This window comes from Balaenoptera borealis (genome assembly GCF_965194805.1).
Source record: "Balaenoptera borealis genome assembly, chromosome: 9".
Classification (NCBI taxonomy): domain Eukaryota; kingdom Metazoa; phylum Chordata; class Mammalia; order Artiodactyla; family Balaenopteridae; genus Balaenoptera; species Balaenoptera borealis.
In genome coordinates, this window is record NC_138873.1 from 29,993,924 (window position 1) to 30,016,062 (window position 22,139).

A 22,139-nucleotide genomic window follows, 5' to 3' on the forward strand; every position below is an offset into this window, starting at 1 on the left:
CTCCCAAATGTATTTCAAGTCCAACCTTCTCTCCTGGGTTCCACATGGTTACAACTAACTGACTCCCCCAACATTTCCACACATTTTTCAAATATCAGGTAAAACTTATTATGTCCCTATTAACTCAGTTGCTTAGTAGTCTCCTGGGAAGCTGTCCTCCATTCAGGGTCTCAGCAATTCAATCTTCCTCCATCTTGGAGCTCTGCCATCTTTACCTGTAACCCTCCTCCTCATTCTCCACACTAGGCAAACATAGAGACTAAAGAATCATGCACAGGCTTCTCACTGGCTCAGCCTGGAAATAATGCAAACATCACTTCCCCTAAACTAGCTATATCATCCTGTCTAAATGTAAGGAGGCTAGGAAGTGTAGTCCCGGGTGCACCAGAAAAGAGAAGTATGAAACAGGGTTGGTGAAAACACGGCAATGTCTCTGCTACCATGTCTAAAATTGAACTCCTGATCTCCACCCTCAACCTGTTCCTTCTAACTCATTCCATCTCAGTAAATGCCCAACTCCATCCTTCCCACTGCTCAGGACAAAGACCTGGAAGTCAAGGTCTTTCTTTCTCTCACAATCCACATCTAATCCATCAGCAAGTCATCTTGGCTCTACATTCAAACCATATCCTGAACCCAGCCATTTCTCAACATTTCTACTGCTATCTTGTCCATTTCACACCTGGATACTTAGAATAGCCAAGTTTCTACTCTTGACCTCATATGGTCCATTTTCAACATAGCATACAGGATGATCTTTTAAAAACTTAAGTCCCATCATGTCATCCCTAAGCTTAAAACCCTCGAATTGCTTCACATGTCACTCAGAGCAAAGCTCAATCTCTTACAGTGGCCTAAAGACCTCTACACAATCTGTACTCCTCACCTCCACACTCCCATTCTGATCACTTCCTTATCTCCCCCTTGATTTCTCCACCACTGGCCTCCTTTTTATTCCTTGACTGTACCAGACATGGTGCCATCTCACTTTTTTCACAGTTGCTGTTCCTTCTAACCAAAATCCACTTTCCCCAGATACCCACATGGCTTCTTCAAATCTTTGCACGATGCCATCTTCTCAGTGAGATCCTCCTGACTACTCTCCCAAAACTGCAACTTGCTCCACCCATACATCTTAGCTCCAGAACTTCCCATCCTCCTCCCTGCTTTATTTGGTTTTTCTGGCCACACTGTCACTTTCTAGTATATAATACTGGTTTCCTGTTCATCTCTCCCCACTAGAATATAATAAGCTCCATGAGAATAATATTTGTCTATTTTGTCCACCAAGTATTTCCACCATCTAAAACTATGCTTCAAATATAGCAGTTCCGCACATATATTCACTGAATAAATTAGTAGCTACTGCCCAAATCTCATTTTAAAATAACTCTAGAACATCTTACAATCATATATTAAACTAAAAGTTTGGGCAGGACAGAAACTGTAATATACTCATCTTTTAATCCTTAGTTTAACAAATTTCCTGACAGAGGGTGAGAAATTTTTATTGGTTTAATTGCATTTGTTGAATTATCATCAAGTTTCATATACTCTTCTATCTTACCGCTCCCTGTTCTGAAGATTTAGTGACGACAATTGTGCAATTGATTTGTAATCGTAGTGAAATAACTTACATTTCTCTCCACAATATTTAAAACTTTTGCTCTTTGTTTAAATAAGTTGAGATCAAGTTGAGTTTCAATCCATACTTTAAGATACCAAATGTATTGAAGGGTCTGAAAACGATTTAAGTTGATGAAAGCAGGCAAGATAATGTGTGCAGCAGCATGGATTCTGGAATAAGACTTGGCGAGCTCACACTCCATCAGCACAGCTTTCTAGCGGTCACAACCTTGAATGTGGTCTCTAAGCTCAGCATCAGCGTGCTCTTCTGTCAGTCAGGGTTATGACGGAGCCTGCCACATGGGGCTGTTGTATGGTTTAATGAGATGAGTCACACAAAGCACTTAGCAGGACAGCTATCAGTGAATGCAAGCTGTTTTCATTAGTGAATGTTTTCCATTTGGCATATACCTTATAGCAAAAGTTACGTTACATTAATTTTCCCACTTCTCAAAATTATTGAAGCATGAAAAAAACAGATTGTATTTCTATCATAAATAGTTATTTTTATTTTAATTCATAAGGTAGAATTACTGGACAATCAATATACCATATGTAAGTTGTAAATTTAGATAAGAGACTTCTGGTACCCAAAGATATCATCGCTCTTATTTGCACCTATACTATGCAAACAAAGTGCTCAAAGCTGGATAACTACCCAGCTCAGTATCATCAAGTATGAGCTTTGGTGCCACCCCTCCTCCCTACCAAGTTCACGGCAGATTGCACTCTACTGATAATGTTACTCTTCCAGTGAGCCAGGAGGTAGCTTTAGGGTTCTTCTCCACATAGTTGCCGCAAACTGATCGGAGTTGACAGAAGAAAAGTCTAATATTTACTCTCTAGATCTTGACAAATGGTATGCAATTACAACCCGTATTCTGTATAATACAGAGCTTTCCTTCTCTCTCTCTTTACATATGTGTGTGTATTCTAAAATTTGTTGGAAAGTTTTACTAAATTAAGTTATAATTTTAGAAGGTCATAGAAGATAATAATTCATGGAATCTTCCTGTGAATCTTCATAAGCTCATGCAAAAATATAGAAATTCAAAGTTAGAAAATTGCTTAAAATGAAAGAGCAAGTCTCAATGACTAATAAAAATTAAAATATATTTAACGTATCTACTTGGTAATTTCACCGTTTAGGTACTCTATTATCTAAATGCAAAGCAAAGCCATAATTGGCAATTGGGAGTTACAATAGTTCTGAAATTGATTCAGCTTTAAGCAGAATTCCATTGAATTCTGAAGTATATTGTCCAGTTGGGTGGTATAAAAAATACATGTTGTAAATACGGTTCTTTTGACTAGTTAAAAGGACAAGTTCTTCCAGATTTGTAGCCTCAAAAGCAATAACTTGATTTCGGTTAGATCTGAATAAAATACACTGTATGCATGATCTAAAATCAATTAGACTATCCAAGAAAAAAGCAATAGAAGAGTAATAGGATTTCCAGATATTGATAATGCTACATTATCAAAAATGAAATAGTGATTTAAACTGAAACTAATAAAAATAATTCTTTTCTACATAGTGTTGAAACACTGATAGAAGTTGGTGATTCTTAAGCTCTACATCTAGATGATAAGTTTGTTGGTATATTCAATTCCATACAACAGCTAGAAAACTGTCTAAATGGCTCAGAGAGCAGCTCAGGTTTTAAAGATGTGCTAGTGGCTATAGTCAAAAATGATAATATGGAATCTCTAAGAACAAACAGCTGAGGAATAATCTAAAATCATTTGGTATTCCAGGGGTGAAAAAGAGACAGAAAAGAGATTAATTTATTAAACTAACTAGAATTTTAATACGCATTATTAAATTAGCAGGTTTGATGCAAGAAAATAAATACTATTAATATCTACATATATATGAACTTCTAAAAATGCTGCTGAAATATACGATGTAAAATATGTATCCAATGGATGTGACTTAATTTAGACATCATTAGTTGAAATATGTCATCAGTAATATAAATTAACTGATTCAGTAACAATGTTTTACATATGTAGGAAAATTCAGGCCCTTAATGTTTTAATATTAGGGAATGCAACTGTACCATAAACTGTAACTCATTTTACCTAGTAGCCACTAATATTTTATTGTATAACATATACTACATAAAATTAACAAACAACATATTTTTTCAAACCTTCTAGCTCGACGATTAATTTAGGCCAGACTCCCTCTCACTTTGATATGAATGAATCAGACCAGAAAAAATCTGTGGGAATCTTTAGCACCACCAAAATAAGACTTTAAAATACCTCAGTGTATAAAGATACTATAGAAGCTATAAAAACATAAATATTGCTCAGCCTTTATTTGAATACAAGGAATATAATATATTTCAGAGTATCAAATGAACTTCTGATTATCAGTATAAATACTGTTTTGTATAATCTAGATTCATATTTATTAACAAGAGCAACATTTCCTTAAAAACTGTAGCAAGCTATAATTGGATATAACAAACTGCTTCTAAATAATTATGAAGTTCTAATAAAGAACTTCAGACAAATATGAAAGTTAAATCTTAGTTTAATTGCTTACCTCTTAAAATTTCCTAGATTCTCTAAGCCAGACTGCAAAAAATGATCCAGATATAATGCAAAAAAAAAAAAAAAAAATTAAGGACCAAACTTTGTTTTGATCACATGCTGTTAAACTAGTGTTACATGTTATATGCAATTTTTTTTTTAATGTTAAGTGATACATGAATTCATGAGTCAGTGATCCATTCTGAGAATAACATTTTGGCTTTCTAAAATTTGTCAGGCTGTTCATTAACATACCTTACTAACAGTATATAAAAGCTTTTGAAGAAAACATTTATTGAATGTCAGCAAGAATTGTGCTAAGAAGTAAGGATACAAGATGAACAAGACCCACTATTACTCTTAAGTAGTTTATAATCTAGTAGAGAGGCAAATAAACAGATAAGATTTCAGTTCTGTGGGGTAAGTCCTGGGATAGAGGTAAATGCCAAAGGGTATGGCAGCACATTGTAGAGGCCCCTGACCCAGCGTGGCTGACGGCGCGGGGAAGAAGGAGGCAACCTGAGAGCCTTGTTCAGAAGGAGCAAAGCCCTCAGTGAGTCTTCGAGATTTACAAGTTCTCCGGTGGGGAAGAAGCCCATATGGGAAGAGGCTATAGTGCTAGCAAATGCATAGAAACCACAGAGTCTGCAAGATTCAGGGAACTGAAAGAAGCCAGAAATAAGACTAGAGATACAGACAAGCAATTAAGTCTGTGTGCTTTACTACACACTTGGGATTTTCTCTTGAAGGCAAGAAAAGGCCTGTGAAGGATATTAAGTAGAATAATGATGGGATTAGGTATGTAAATTAGGAAGGCCACTCTAGAAACAAAACAGAAAAAGACAGTTAAGAGATAAAAATAAAGATCCAAAATAAGGATATAGAGATAAGAGAACAACTTTGAGAGATATTAAAAATTAAGAATGGATAGGACTTTGAGATGGGGATGCAGGAGAAAAGGATGACTACCTGTTTTCTGAATTAACTTACTCAGTAGCTCATGATGCCATCCACTGAGATGGGAAGTAGTGGAATAGAGGAGAAAGGGGGGTAAATTGTGAGAGGAGAGCTGGTGAGTTCAGTTTTCATCTGCTGAGTCCATAGACCTCTGTGCTTCCAGTCAGGGATGTCTGCCAGAAGGTAGTTGAATATGCAAGAATGAACACACATACTCATTAAAGACCATATGAATATATCAGGCTATTGTAATATTTGCTAACATTTATTGAGTTTTTACTCTAAGGAAGGCATGTGCTGAGTCCTTCTTATAACATCTTTTTATTATCCTCCCCACTCTACAGATGAGGAAGAGTTTGAGAAATTTCCCAATGGTATTTAAGTGTCAGAGATGTCTGATTTCACAACTCAAGTCCTTACCTTACGTTGTATCATGCAAAATCCATTCATTACAGGTTTTAGGACCAGATAACAGTGGGTTCAATTCTAATCTCTGCTACTTAAGAGTTGTTTGAGCTTAATATTCTCTAAACCATAGTTTCCTTATCTGTAAAATGGTGACCATAACAAACACATTGCAAGGATATGGTAAGGATGGGAGAGAGTATACAGAAAATGCTAGATGTGCATTAAGTGCGCAAACTGGCATCTATTGTTATGTCTATGCCTAGAGAAAAAAAAAAAAAAACTCTTTCCTGAAGTAAAATAGCTATGATCTAAGTAAATTCCCTTTCATCTTATTATGAGCTCTCTTTTAATTTCACCCTATTTGTTCTATATCTTAATAAACACTAAGTATCATTTTTCAAAAAGCTTTGAGACATTAATCAACATACTCTGGAAGATTTAAAGTCATTTAAAGATTTCGTTCAAATAGGAATCATTTCAATGTAATGGGAGTTGATTCTATAGTGAGGAAAGTCCAAATAAGAAAACTCAAATGCGATAAGGCATGGAGAGAGCTTTGGACTTGGAGTCAGAAGACCATTGCAAAGTCCCAACTCTGACTTGGGACTTAATAGACTCAAGCGTCCCTTTGCACATGGACAAGATGAACAGATGAGCCTGTATGTTCTTATAAGTCCAAGAATGCTGAAGAAGAAGGCTTTATGATGTTTATAAAAACCAAAGCAATTAAGCCATGAACACTTGACGCAAACTTCAGGTTTCCTGTGGTTTAAATCAGAAGTGCCCACTCTTGATGGCCTATCAAACCACTCCACAGGTCAGGAGCTGTCAATTTGACTCTGACGGGCTCATAACCCTCAGATGGAGAGTTCAGTGTTGGCAAAGGAAAAGAGAAAGGGAGGATGGAGAGCACTCTTTCCTTCTCTCAAAATCTCTCCCATTCTCACCACCGATTCAGCAGCTGGGTTTGAGCTGAGGTCACCCAAGACTTCTGATTCTCAAACCTGGCTGAACATTAACAACACTGAGAACTTAATTTTTTTTTAAAATACTGAGTTCCACAGCCCTAAAATATCACTGGAAGGAAACTCTATATGATTTACAAGTGCTGGGTTTCACTTTGTAAAAGGTGGTATGAAGCATTTGGGGTAATAACCTCATTCTAACGGTAAACCTAAAACTATATTCTCTTTAACTTCTTTTAACTGTATTGAAACAAAAACTTTTTCTTAAGTATATACACACCCTAATGTAATTAACTGGATCAACCATCCCTGTTTGCACAGACTCTACCTGCTTTAGCTTTGAAAATTCCATGTCCCAGGAAATTCCTGGGTCTCTGGAAAACAGGGACAGTTGGTCAGTCTGACACAGACACACACACACACTCATGCATACTTGCACACATGGACACAAACTTTTAAGTAACCCTCAGCGTGTTAGACAAAAGTACAGATAGACAGTAGTCCTCTCATGAAGCATCGCCACTAAGATAATGTCATCATACACTCAGGTACGTATATGGTCACAGTTACAGACCTCTGACGCCACTGGGATCCAAAAACATACAATGGCATGGGCGACATATCATCATGCTGACTATCGTCCCTTTTGCTAGAGTCTATACTACCAATACTTATAATTCGATAACCAGAATTTTTAAAAAACTACCTTGAAGCCCCTGCCTCCCAACTGCCTTTTGTCTACTTTTGTAAAAACTTGAGCCATTTTTGAGGAATAATATCTCTACTATTTGACAGATTTTTTAATAGCCTTATGGCTTTGTAATTTTTTGTTACATTTTTCCTGTAATGATACCATGTGAAATTAAATAATAATATAATATACAAAGAAATTAGATAATGGTCATGATGTCTGTCTGTAAATTAAAAACTTGATTATCATTTCATCTAAATGAAATACTTAATAGAAAATAAATTAAATTAACTTAGAATGCCATGTATACACCAGAACACACATTATTCTGAATTTTCAAATTGAACTCGTTATAGAAATCGTTTCTAGAACCACATTATTATACACCAACACACTGTCCTCTATTGCCTGATGGAAACATGAGACTTTAAGTTCAAGTCATAATTATACAAGCTAATGGAGACTAGCATCAGTCTGCGTAACACACACGTAGTAAGTACACGTATCTCCTTACTTGTGACATCACTAGTTGTCTGTGGGCAGAACAGCTTGGGCCGCAGTTGGCAGAACTGTGGGATTGTGCGGGAAGATCTCCCACTGACGCCAGTTCCACACACTAAAGAACTAGTGTCATGGAGACACTACTAAAAGTTAGGAGGAAAGCCCATATAAATCCTTTCCCTTTGAGAAATCCGAATCTTAAAATGGTTGCCACCAATCTTGTGCATTCTTCACTCTGCAAAGAGCTTAGCAAATACGGAAATCCCTTCAGGACTGTGGTCACCATCCTTGAAATGAACAATAAGCATGCTAGTAATATGCTTCTCCTTTCATGCTTCTGACATTCAACAACACATGCGCTATCCAAGCACATCTGGAAGAAAACCCAACAAAGGAGGTGTGTAAAGTTGTTGAGACTGTCAGAAACACTTGGCATGATTTCAATGCCCTCATCTTTCTACCACTGGCTTTACAAGTAGACAATCAAGGAAGACCTCAAAATATGATATCATAAATCAGAAAGAGTATACATTTCCAAAGGTCTGTTTTATGATCTTGAAAGAGAATTTAAAAATCAAATAAAAAATAACAAAAAACTTGCTTTTTACAATATATTCTTTTTAGTATGATTTTGAGTAGTCTTATCACAACATTTTTCAGCAAAGCTGAGATTGAGTTAAGACTTACTGATTGTTCATTTAAATCCTGGGGGTCTTCCATGTGGTTTTCTTACTTCTCCTGCCACTCCCAAGTAGAAGCAGCTTCCTTCAATCAAAAATGGACTATCTAAAACAAAAAGATGAAAACAAAGTGGAAAAATGAGAAAGTTATCTTGTGAAATTATTTGTAAAATTACCAAAACTTTGATTTACGTGATAGTTGCTAATCTGTAGAAGCATTATTTTTAAAGAACAAAATTCATTATCCCCGTATCTGATAGAAATAATGATCTTGAAAATCACATCATAGTAAAACTGAGATATATAAACAGCTACTCAGGCATCCTGCAGATAAGCAAAAACATCTGAGGACAGCTTCAGAGACCCAGGCTGTAATAAACACCTAGGCTGCTATTTTGCTGAGAGAGGTCTGTCATTAAGCAATTGACAGATTAAAAATTAAAAGTCTGCGTTAACCATTCATTTTCTAAAGTACATAAAATTGAAAAAATATAATGTGTATTTTAATATGACAGCTCTCTATTACAGGAAAATTTGTCTTAGTCGCCAGACTCAGTCTAAAACATATAATGTTATAAAATGCACGCCCAATTTTAAAAAGAGAATGAAAATAAGACTATTATGCTAAAGAAGATATTACAGAAATATGTGGGAAGGACAACTGGTCAGTAAACTACTAAAAAAAAGTTCGTCTTTACTGCATATCATACATTAAAAATTTTCTAGGCAAACTGAAGTTTAAAAAACTCTAAGAAAAATAGGCATATATATTTTTAATTCCCAGATAGAGAAGACTTATATAATAAAAGCAATGGAATATAAAACAAAAAAGCCAAACACTCCCTTGAGTTCCCCCCACACACAAATAATCACAATTAAAAGATACATGAAAATATAAAAAGAAGTATCTCCGCAAATATCAAACTCAATGGGTAATGTCCTTAACATACAAAGAGCTCTTACAATCCAAACAGAAAGGCACACACACCCCTAAAGAAAAATGGTCAATCACCACAAAACAATGTTCAGACTCACGAATAAATGAAATGCACTTTAAAATAGCAACGATACATTTCTAGCCCTTCATATTCTAGTGCTAAAATAAAATTAAAAGAATATGAGAGATTAAAAAAGATTTATATAAAAAAGTGTTCATCATAGGCATAAACACAGATATAAATTATTAAATGCACGTTTCAAGGAATATTTGGTGACATCAAAAATTTCTGAGAATATAATTTCAGTGGAAAATAAGTATTCCAATCTGCAGAAACAATATGTTCCCAATTCAGTTTATTGAACATTCAACATATGCAAGCGTTTTGCTCAGTTTTACATATTCCCTACTACAACCAGGTAGGCATGGTTTTAATTTCTGCTTTGCATTATGGTCTACAATAAACCTGTTACTTTCCTTATTAGAACACAAGACATTTTAAAGTGTAAATTGTTTTATGCATACACAAACACAGAGACACAGATCAAACATTTTTTTCTAATTTTTTTCTGATTTTCTCAAATTTTTTCTAATTTTAATTTTTAAAAGTCATAAAATGGTAATGGTAACATATGTAATGTAATAGTCTCAGTAAGATACTGATTGAGAATACTGCAAAACCAGAAAAGTGTCATTTTAAAGAAAAGCACAATTTTAAAGTGCATTTAAGATGGGAAGGGGGAAGTGTAGATATTAAGGCACACTGAAAGGTGTTGCAGTATACATCTGAATTCAGGAGGATAGGTAGGCAAGAAGTTCTAGATTTAAAGATGTCATTCTTTGTGTTGGAGGTGGACCTGAGAAACGGTGACTGGAAAAAGACCAACTCTTTCCCTTTTACCTCACACCTCCATCTTTCTTCTCCCATTCTCCCCCATCTCCTCCTTATGGACCCTCATATCACATCTGGGTCTCTCTCTCTGTTCCTGCTTCCTGCTGATCTCTTGCTTGCTCCTCCTATCCTAGCAGACCTCCTGATCCTTGGCCCTGCACACTGTCCCCTCCCCTGGTGACCAGGACCTCCCTGGCTCAGCCTCACCCTGGATATGGTGCACACCTTAGGATGTATGGCCACCAGTCTAATTGATGCTGACCTGCTAAGACTCAACACCTACCAGCATGAGCCCTTCCTCTCTCCTCCAGGAGGGAATCTTGATGGATCATCTCCTTTTGATGGATGGTCCATCACACCATTTTCTCCTCACTACCTGGAAAACAAATTAGCCAAATACCCTCCTGAAGAGGAGAATCTGATGTTCCTTTTCATTCTAATAGATGGGTAAGATGAATGGTAAAAACACTGTACCATAGTACAAAGGGAAGGGACACTATATTCAGCTATGTAAAAACAAAACAAAAAATTTGTATTTCTGAATAGAGAAAAACAGACCCAAAAGTGAAAGGACACAACAGATTATGAAAAATATCTTCAATAAATATTATAAACTTTGTGACCTTGAGAACAAAGAAATTGGTAAGGAAAAGTTTAAGGACCTTTTAAGGTCCTTAAGCAAGGATGCGAAAATACAGATCATTATTTAAAACGTAAATAATAAATAAACATTTGGAAAAGTGTTCACTTTCACAGTTGCCAAAATATGTAAACTTAAGCAACAAGCATACATTTTGGATTCCTATATACATCTTCAATAACTAAACCATTTTAAATATTACTAACACCCAGTGTTGGAAAGGATACAGTGAAACAGGTGTCTTCATTCAACTGCCACTGATAATGTCAAGTTTTCTAATATTTTTAGAAAGCAGTCTGTCACTGCATTTTAAAATATGCTTAAACTTTTTTACCCAATGACTTTCCTAAGGAGTAAACTATTCCACTCCAAAAGTCACAAGGTATTCACTACAGTGTTATTCATAATAAAAACTAGAAGCAGCCTCAACTTTGTAGAGCATTGATTAAACAAATTATGGTCAGTAAATTTAATATAATATAATTTAAGGATCGAAAGTATAATTATAAAAATGACATGGAAAAGCAAAAAACTACTTATTGTATATTAAGTGAAAAAAATCAGAACACAAAATTTTAGCTATGCTAACAGTAATGTATAACTAAGTGTGTGTTTGGATATTGATTAAAAAGAAACATTAAAAATAAAAATAATTTGATAAAGAATTATATATTTGGCTTCACATTCTTTGATTACTGTTGATTTTATTTTCTGTGCAATAAATAAAATTTTATTTTTTTCCACCGTAATACAGGAGCACAGAGTAAGTAAAACCAAATGATGCTAAAATGATTTTACAAGATCAGTAAAAACCACAGCAAACAATGAAAGTGAATTTTCTAAGTAGTAGACACTTTCTCCAAGTGACCTCTGTGGCTTTCCCTATGGAATAAATGTCAAAGCCAGAGTAATCTCTTTAGGGCAGGTATTCTTTATTCTATTTACTAGTGTCATCTACAGCACCTCGCTCAGTGCCTGGCAAGCATTAGGTGATTAACAAATATTAATTGAATGAATGACAAAATTAATAGTGGATGAAATCATACATAATGTACTTGATGATGTGAACAAAAAGTGTAAACAGCCATATAATTTAACCTTTGAAAATCCTGTCTCAAATATGTGGCTATTTTAAGAAAAATGTTGACCTGTCCTGTATTTTTCAGGTAGAGTCTTGTAATTTTTCAGAAAATTTAATGTTGAGATTAGTCCACCAGGTATTTTCCTATTCACCTGACCTAGCAATAAAATATACATACAATAACATGACTATTAATACCAATGTAACCTATTATTTACTTACAACATAGCATGCTATTTTAGTTTCCTAAGGTTGCTGTAAAAAAGTACTACAGACTGGGAGGCTTAAACAACAGAATTTTATTCTGTCATAGTTTTGACAGCAAGAAGTCCTAAATTAACATGCTGGCAGGTCCACGCCCTCTCTGGAGGCTCTAGAAAAGAATCATTCTTTGTCTCCTCGTATTTTCTGGTGTTTGTAACAATCCTTGGCATCGCCTGGCTTGTAGCTGCGTCCCTCCGATCTTGCCTCCATTGTCACACAATATTGTCCCCGCCTATCTCTTCACAGGGCCTTCTTCTGTGTGTGTGTCTCTGTGTCCAAATTTCCCAACTCTTACAGGTACACCAGTCACTGGATTAGCACCCACTCTAATCTAGTAAAACCTCATCTTAACTCCATTACATCTGCAAAGACCCTATTTCCAAATAAGGTCACATTCACAGGGAAGAGGGTTAGAACTTAAACATATCTTTCGGGGGACACAATTCAACCCACAACACATGTACAGTTATCACACTAAAATGATTATTAAGATGTGATCAAGGTTTAAATGTAATATTTCCAGAAAGAATACACAAGAAGTAAATTAAAGATACTGATCATTAGGAAAGAAGGGATCCTCTTCCAGAAGGGCCACCATCTCAGGGCACTGGTGAAATTTCAAGTGAAATTAAAAATTAAGTCTTCAAGAAAGATGTTCAAGCATAAGAGAATTTAGCAAAAACTAGCCTTTTTCTGTTAACCACTGGTTCAGAATCTATTTAATGTTCCAGTTGGGGAGCTATTTGCATCAATGTTCCATGTAATAACATAATACTTTGCTTTATAATTCCTTAAAATTGAGATTAATTGTTACTTAGTTTAACTGTTTTACTGTAACATGAATTTCTTTCTTTGCCAAACACACTAAAGTACTAAAATATTATGAGCCCGGTGGTTTTATATTATTGAACCAAGTAAAACTACCTGGGCTAATTGTAGACACAGTATTATTTTACATCATAATTTAGCAATGGTTGTTATGCTAAATCCTTTAACATTTAGTTTTCACAAGTATATGAGAAAAAGACAAGAACCCTCTTCGAATCAAGTAAGAGAAGTATTGCCTCTTAATAAAGATATAAAATTAAGGTATAACAGTAACCTCATGCCATTTTATGAGGCAATAATCTAGTTCCCCGCTCTACTTCAAAGCCATTCCCCCAGAAAAGGTGAATTTCAAACAGGAATAATAGCGACCTCACCCATTCTGTGTTAGATGATTTCTTCTGAAGTTAGGTTTTCAATACACAGAAAATTGGTCATATCCTTTTCTTGAACTCTGCTCTAGACATGAGTTGGAAACGCCTATCTCTTAGAATATCAGAATTAAAAAATCAACAATTCTTCAATTTAAATAGTTAATGAGATCTACACATCAAAAATGTTAAAAACAATTCTCAGAAATGGCATGAGGTACTTAGGCTTGATCCAGGTGGTAGACACAGCAAAGGACCCTGTGCCTTCAAGAAAGAGAAGATGTTGAACGAAGTCAGAGGAGTTTGGGGAGCCTGTGTGATGTAACCCTAATCCTGTGTCTTTCTAAGCAAACCTCAGTTAAAATTAGATTGTCCAGGCATGCTTTACCCTGGCTGAATAAATGCAAACCTGAAGGAGGAGTGGGTGGTGCTCTCTGTTCCAGGGCTGGCATGGGATGAAGACAGAAGCTGTACCACCAAAAACTACACCTCTGGATTACGTACACATGTGGCAAGGCCGTCCACTGGTCTTTAAAGCTGAACACCTGGGCTTTGTCATCCACTCCTTGCCCACTACGCTCCACATTCAATCAATTACCTAGTAATACCTCATAGAGTTCACTCCAATCTCTCCATGTTTCTCTCCTCACTGCTACCATAGTAGTGCAAACCCTCGCCATCCCTGGACTGGAGCAGCGCCCTCCAAAGGGTCCCCTAGTCTTGTTCCCTGAACCTCATTTCTTCACAGTGCAGTCAGAGTGATAAGTTGTAAAATAAAGATATGATTTTATTCTCTTGAAACAATTCAGAGGTGTACCCCTTCCTTGGGATAAACCAGAAATCCTTTCATTGGTCCTACCTGCAGCTATGGCAGTACATCTCTCTGCCAAAATGCCCCACAACAAGTAATCAGAAGTCAGATGCTTTTGCTGCCTGGGACCATGGACCAAAGTGGGAGTTCTGAGGAAGACCTCCACCTTCCTTCTCCCTGTGGTCGAGGCCTTATTCCATTGTCCTCACCATCCCCTCATTCTTCGCTACCATCACTCTGCCCTGCAGCCAAAGACTGGGACTTCCACCGGGAGTCTCCGGTGAGGGTGCTTACACAGTAGAGGCTATGTTTGCTTCTTGCTGCAGTGCAAAGAAAAAAGAAGGGGGAAAGAGACTACATTCCCCCACCCATGTTCCAAATGTCTAGTATATTCCTAGGGAAAGATGTAAAGATTGCAGGCCATCCAAACTCTTGTTCTAGCCCCTGTGCAGACTCTGCAGTGGGGACAGAGGTATGTGGATAGTCCCATCCGTCACCTCTGGCACAGCCCCCTTTTAACCCAGGTGGGAGCTTTGGAGGATTTATTACACGTGCAGAGTTTCCTGGGCCAAGGGAGGTGTGACTCCATTGTATTCCATCATTCAGACAGCTAACCTATTGTTTGACTTGCAGATTATCAAACTGCAAGTTAATTTTCAAAAACATTTGTGTACCAAATTAAGGCTTGCTTGCATGGGGTTATATATACACCTATTACACTGACCCATATTCAGCTTATAACACACTAGGTCCGCCAGGGCTTTCCGAGTGACACCAAATTACCTCAGTCTAATGACTCGTCACAATCTTTTCCAATGGCTTAGGATGTGGGCTTGGGAAAGTACCAGGCTAGTCCTCCTTCAGTGGTAAAATCTCTAGGATATAGAACTTGGGAGCTCTTTACTGCCATGAGTCCCTAGCTGATCTGCTAGGGAGAGACAGGAAGGAGCTGACCCAGAAAGAGAATCAAACGCGGGAGATGGCAAGAAAGTCCTGGCGGAATTGAAGCCCCTGGATCCTGTTACTCCTGAAGCCTCACTGTCTCTCTTGCTCTTCCTGCTGCTTCGTTGTTCAATTCTTCCTTGGATTCCGTGAGCGATCCTCATAATCTTCAATTAAATTCTCTCCTTTACTAAGCATATTGTCTCACATAAAACTGCAATTGTATAAGAAGTCTAACAACTTATATTCCCATTACATTCTTGAGATATTATAGTTGGGTCAACCGTCAATAAGGGCATTGCTCTCACATCCTCTGCACCAATATCCCATCATTTCCCTACAAATTTCATTAATGGGTCTGTAAAGCTGGGTCAGGCACCGGCTGGTTTCAACTGCTCAGGCAGCATGCCAGAGAGGGAAGCCAACAGCACAAAGAACACCTAGCTCCAATTCTATGGCCATCTGTTCAGAGAGGTAAGATGGGCATTCTGTGACCATGCACATGACTCTTGTCCCTGCTTATACAAAAGGAAAACAGCAAAGGTGTCCAAGAAGCAGATCTGGGTGAACAGTAATGCCTGACTTCAATCGCCTTAAATGAAGCCAAGCTACAAAGTAGATGCTGAGCTATTTTTGAACTGTTTACAAAGATAGGGCATGGACTTTGCAAAATGGTCCACTTAACACAAAATGTTTAAAAATAATGTGGTTAATTTCTCATGCTAAAAAATTATAACAAGCTGAATTTCATGATAGTCATTTGGGTCCTTAGTGATAGGTGCATTTGATAGCAGTAATCTTCATGGAATTATAAATTACCATCACTTGGTTTTTGACAATAAGGGCCAGCCAAGGTTTTCTATTTTGTTTGTGTCTGCTAACTGTTGATGGTTGGCTAGTCAACTTAGAAAACATAGACGCAGTTGTAACCAGCTGGTCTCAGAGAAATGTCTAAAAGAATTCTGAGCTTGGGCAACTTTTGTTACACCTACAAACTCAGACTGACTCTGTAAACCTACTTTCCTTTTCACTTGTTGCCCCTGTTGCTCCTCCCAAACTACACTTCACACTGACTCTTTCTGCATGCACTGTAATAGTTCATCTAACTGGCTCTCCTGTAGCTTGGCAGAAAAAAACTATCTGAGCCCTTCTTTATAAATAGTCTGATTTTTTCTCAGCCATAAACCTCTCTTCCATATCTAGGAACCCTTTCTGATGAAGAATATAGTACCACATGCATTGCTGAACACATATCTGCTGCCTTTACACACTTCTTGAGAAAAATGTGTTGCAAATTTAAAAGAATTGAAGAATACATCTTCTAAGTTTAGTATTCAGCTCTTGAAACCCTAGAAGTCTAAAAAATGGCTTGCTGGAGGAAATATAGATTTAGTGATTCCTAGTAAAGACTTTTGGAATAAAACAAGTCTATATGTGAGTCCTTGTCCTTTCAGGACACCTGAAAGTCCTACTTTTCATTTTAAGGGTAGAGGATCCAACGTATAACAAAGTAAACATGAGAGATATAAAATATAGCAGTAACTTTGACTTACTGAAAGACAAGTTACATGCTTGAATTGTGTCTATAGTGAATAATAGTTAAGAATTTAATTAAATATAATGCTATTTGCCTTCCTAAAACTTGGGACACCTAAGGAGAATTTTATTCATCTAGATTTTTTAATTGAGGCATCTAAGAAAGTTTGAATACCTTCTTTTCTCTCAATAAATTTCCCTATAGCATTGGAGTATAAAAGAATCCACTGACTTTGTAACTGCATTAAGAGCAGGATCACATTTACAAAATCTGCCATTATAGCTTCTAGAAATCCAAAGAATTTCCTAAAGGCTAAAGCTGAAAGAATTCATAAAATAATATCTCAAATATATTTGGTGTTGCTGTTCAATTCCATGTTTTGCTCCCCTGCAATATGTTTTGACTTTAAGAGCAAACTTAGAAAGAAAGAAAGAAAGAGAGAATATGAATGAAATCCATAGCACCTTATTTCTTTGTCTTGGGATCATGAGGAGTATAGAAGTAAGTAGGGTTTAATAGACTGATCATATGAGTTTATAGGTACAATACTTAAAGCTTCTTAGCTCCATTGAATACAACCATCTACTTCTCTTTCCTTCTGTCAATTCTTCCTTATATATTAGTTTAAAAAATCTACCTTTCAGAACTTCTACTCTGGTCTGCCCACCAGAACCACAAAGCAGAAACTGAATCCCGCTTTCATATGTATAGCAGGCTATTAGACATTAAGAGAGTGCTATCATTCATGTCACCCCTAAATCTTTTTTTCTTCAAGTTAAGTACCCCTAGTTAATAAGACCACATCTTTAATTTAAAAAGTCTTTGTTTCCCAACGGGAATTAGGGAGGAATTCAGTCAGCCACAAAAGCATAACTGCATAGGAAATGCATTAAACAGAAGGTAGATATGAAGTAGGTCATAGTACATCATTATTTTAAATTATAAATTGACATTAAATCAATACAGATCAGCATTAATGTATAACAAATATTACATTCATACCCAGACAAAAAATGGAAAGGAAATCAAACTAGCTGAAATGGAAATTAATAACAATAAATTTTCAAAGCTGTAAGAATGCTCCTTTGAGAAAGGCCCTAGGGGTTTTGTTTGCTGGTTTGTTTAAGACTGAATTATTCTCTGGAAAAATTAAAGCAGAAAAAAAAAGACTAATGTTTAAACTGCAGGAAGGTTGGTTTGCCTAGCACTTGGCCATAGCTGAGCCTGTTTGTAGAATCTACAGGTTTGGTTCCCAGGGCTCCAAGTGCTCTTGGGTCTCAGGACTGTCTTGGGAAAGAACTCTTCCACGGGAAGAGCTGGTGAGCCATAAAGCCAGAGCCAAGTCTGAGTCCTAAGTCTCAGCACTGCAAGAAAAGGACAAGAAAACAAACCAACCAAAAATGTATTAAGTGAACTCTCTGGAGAAAAGGTGAAGGACAGATGGCATCCCTCTGTCCTTTGGATTCTCTGTTATAGGGTGCTGTGCAGGGGGAAGATGCAATATTTTGCTGATTTGAAGCTACCTGTGGCACCAGCTGTTCCATCAAGGAGAAGTGAGGTCTGACCCAGAGAAATACTATTTGCTTTTTTAATATGACAAAGGGTGGAGGAGAAAAAAAAAAAATGAAGCGGGTGAAGAAAACTTGGGAACATACTGGTTAAATGAGTATGAAAAAGATCACAATGAATAGGAATTTAAAATATGAGACTTGAAACTCAGGAAGATGAGAGAGGAGCAGAATAATCGGCCCCCTCCTGATTAAACCAAATATAAAGACACCGGTTATAAAGATGTGGACGCTGGTCTTTCTGTACTTTTGATGGCTGTTGTGGTTTCTCCTGGTCATTACCCTGCTCCAGAGCTACCTGGGGCTTCCACCAAGTTCTTGTTCAAACGCTTGAACAAACTATATTAGCCCTGAAGAAGCTTCAGATGCTTCTCATAGACACTGCTGTGGCCTGAATATAGACAATCCAACTTAGGTTTTAATGCCTTAATATTTTTTCATTGTCATGAAAAAGAAAAATACAATGAGTTTCTTTAAATAAAATATCCAAGATATATAAATGCACAATATTATTTATAGTCCCTACATTAAGACTGTATCTTGCAAAAACATGGTTTCCTGTATAACGTATGAATGAATGAACAAATAAATAAGGAAACACTCTTAAGGCACTGTCAGGAAATAGAAAACTTTAATTTCATGAAGGTTCAAACTGAATCAGGCAAACAGAATCGTAGATTTCCGCGTCTGCCATGATTCAGTGTAAGGCTTTGGGAAAACCTTGTAATTTCTCCATACTTCAGCTTCTCACCCTATAAAAGGAGTATATGGCTTGAAATTTAATTCCCTCACAGCAGTGAGAGTTTTGATTCAACATTTATAAAAGGCTTTTTAGCTTCCCAGATTAATAGGCAAAATACTGTGGTAGCTGTATAATCCACTTTCCAAAAAGTATAAAGGTAACTGGTCAAATCTGAAGTAAAATAATACTTGACTTGAGAAATAAATACCAGTCATATTTATTACTTCTCCATTCTGTTTTCTAAGTAATAAAAATTATTTTTAACAGAAAAAGTATCAAATTAATATTCAAGCCAGTTGAAGTGTTATCATCACAAGCTTACCTACGTTTGGGAGAAGGGGAGTTGTTTTGTTTTTCCAGACTGTCCCGCATGTTTATATGGTAAAGTCAGGAATGCCGGGCATGGTTTTGAAGGCCTCTAGCGTATTCGTTGGTTTCTGGCATTCTAATGCACTCTACTCTTATAACCATAAAAGTACTCTTGAGTGCTTCTGGAAATATATAACAAATGCTTAATCAATTTAAGAGTGTTTTAACTGCATACATGAAATTTCTTGGGAGGAAAATGTTAGCTATTCTACACGCATATAGTACTTAAGTTAGCAAGAGTTCCTTCTCAAAGGCACAGAGCAGTTTCCCCATAGTAATATAATTTTCAGTTTTATGTGCCTAAGTCCTATTGAATCCCTTAGAATAACAGGAAATTCTGCAGGAAGAAAAAACTCACAAAAATTGATAGCTGTATTTACCCAATGCTGGAGGAATAAGTTAGCTATTTTCAGTTGGATTACTCTTTTAAGGCACTAGATAACCATTAAAGGTTAGCCAGAATCTTAATTAACCAGAAACTATAAGAATTGAATATTCTGGAGACAGACTTTTGTACATATAAGACTCTAACAGTAAAGCCAACTGATTAACATACTTCATTTTAAACTTCATGTGTCGTGATACTTTAGCCAGGACTCGAGTAGCAATTCTCTGGATTTTGATGCTTTCACTTTAATTTTCATTAAACAGATTATGACATTTCACAAATTTACAAATCAGAACACTGATAAGATACAGTTGGTATTTTGGTAATATTTAATAACATTCAAAATGGAGTGATCTCCTTTATAGTAATACAATGTCTATGCCTTTCATCTACATGTTTAAAAGCTATAGTAATATATGTAAGGTGCTTAGAACTGTGCCTGGCACATAGTTGGCTCTTAACAGAATAATAATATACAATTCCTCACAAATTCTCAACAATATTAGAGTTTCTCTTAACAATTCTTATAAATATTTTATGGTGCAAAGTAAAAACATGTCATGAATATTATATACACTGAGTTTTTTTCTTCCTACCAAGTGGTTTAAGAACTATGAATATATATAATAATCATTCATGTAATGGAGTAGTAACCATTCTTAAATGAGATATTAACTACATATAACATAGATTTGTTATATATGTGGTTAGCAGAATTATTTGCTCTTATCAGTGAACTCTTCCAATTAGTGTGTGAGTCTCATTATTAACCAGAGCACAAATAATTACAGCGTCAACTTAGCATAAAATTTTGCCCTTGGCTTTTACGAGAAAAATGCAAGTATCATCACAGGGGCACAAGGTGTTACAACCTTTTTGAAAAGTATTTTGGCACCATTTATGCAAGCTGCACACACTCTTTCATCTATTATTCCTACATCTAGAGTTTTACCTACAGGAATTTGGGTCAGTTATACAAAAAGATACATAAAAATCATGATTGCAGCAGTCTTTGTAATAGTAAACACCCACAAGCAACCTAAATATATACCAGGAAGGGAACAGTTAAAGTATAAAACATATTCATACATTAAACAAAAGTACCCCAAACTATATGTAATGATATGAAAAAATATCCAAAATACAGCCAATCAAAAGCAACTTTAAGATAACTGATGATCCAATTTGGCCTAAAATGTAAAATAAAAATAAATTACATCCCCATAAAATTCTTACATTTACACATGTATAGGAAAAAATGTCTGAAAGGAAGCACACTGAAGTACAACAATTTGCCCTGATTTGTGGGATGTGGAAGAGATGGATAAAGTGAGGGATATCAACTTATTTTAAATATATCTATTATCTTTTTTAATTTTATTGAAGTATAGCTGATTTACAATATTGTATTAGTTTCGGGTGCACAGCAAAGTGATTTGGAGATATATATATATATATATATATATATATATCCTTTTTCAGATGCTTTCCCACTATAGTTTATTATAAGATATTGAATATAGTTCCCTGTGCCATACAGTAAATCCTTTTTGTTCATCTCTTTTATATAACTATATCTGTATTTTAAATTTTTTAGTAAAGTATAACATACACACAGTAAAATATGCAAATTAAAAGTTGACAGCCGATAAATTTTTATTACATCAACACCCCCATCTCACCATCAATCAGATCAAGATAAAGGGCTATATCAGCATTCCAGAAGCCTCTCTCCTTGCCTCTTCTAGTCAAGCCCCTTAAAGGCACCTCCTATAATATCTGTTTCAATATGTTACACAAGATATAAATGACTTTTGTTTAAAAAAAAAGATTGATTAAAAAAAATCTTGCTTCAGCATTATGAAGAGCCCTTTTTTGAATATTAAATATGCTCAACAATTTATTCAAAGAAATCAATTCAACATACGTAAATATTGAGCATTTTTAGTGTCTTTCTGGTATAAACTCAATTATTCCTTACAACAATTCCACGAGGCAAGTACTATTATTATTCCCTGTTGACACATGCTGCAACTATGGCTAAAGCAGGTCAGTAAATAACTTCTCCAAGGTTACACCGCTGATGAGTGGCAGCCCGGAAGGATACATACAAAGGAAGTCTGATTCCAGTATTTGTAACTCCTTGCGGAATTCAAACAAAGAAAAATACAGGCAGCAAGTTGTAGAGGTGGCAGCACTAGGGTGTCTTCCAGCACAAGGTTCTCTTTTTAGCTTCCTTTTGACTAAATTACTTAACGTCTCTAATCCAGTATTCATCTGCAAAATGGAGAGTTAGGCTAAATTCCTCTCCTGATCTGATTCTCTGATAAATAACATGACCTACGAAAACATAGAGCAAATAAGGCTTCATCACGATTTAGTACAATCACATACTGCATT

The 22,139-nt window shown here is 36.0% G+C and overlaps 1 protein-coding gene across 13 annotated transcripts in view; it reads right to left on the reverse strand.

Annotated features, from left to right (window-relative positions):
• EYA4 (EYA transcriptional coactivator and phosphatase 4) overlaps window positions 1-22,139 on the reverse strand; it is a 258,904-nt gene that overhangs the window by 223,201 nt on the left and 13,564 nt on the right. For all 13 annotated transcript variants that reach the window (XM_082405702.1, XM_082405705.1, XM_082405700.1 and 10 more), the window contains exon 2: window positions 8,380-8,478. In XM_082405702.1, coding sequence (XP_082261828.1) covers window positions 8,380-8,412 — 33 coding nt within the window. In that variant the 5' untranslated portion in view covers window positions 8,413-8,478. The remainder of the gene's footprint in view (window positions 1-8,379; window positions 8,479-22,139) is intronic.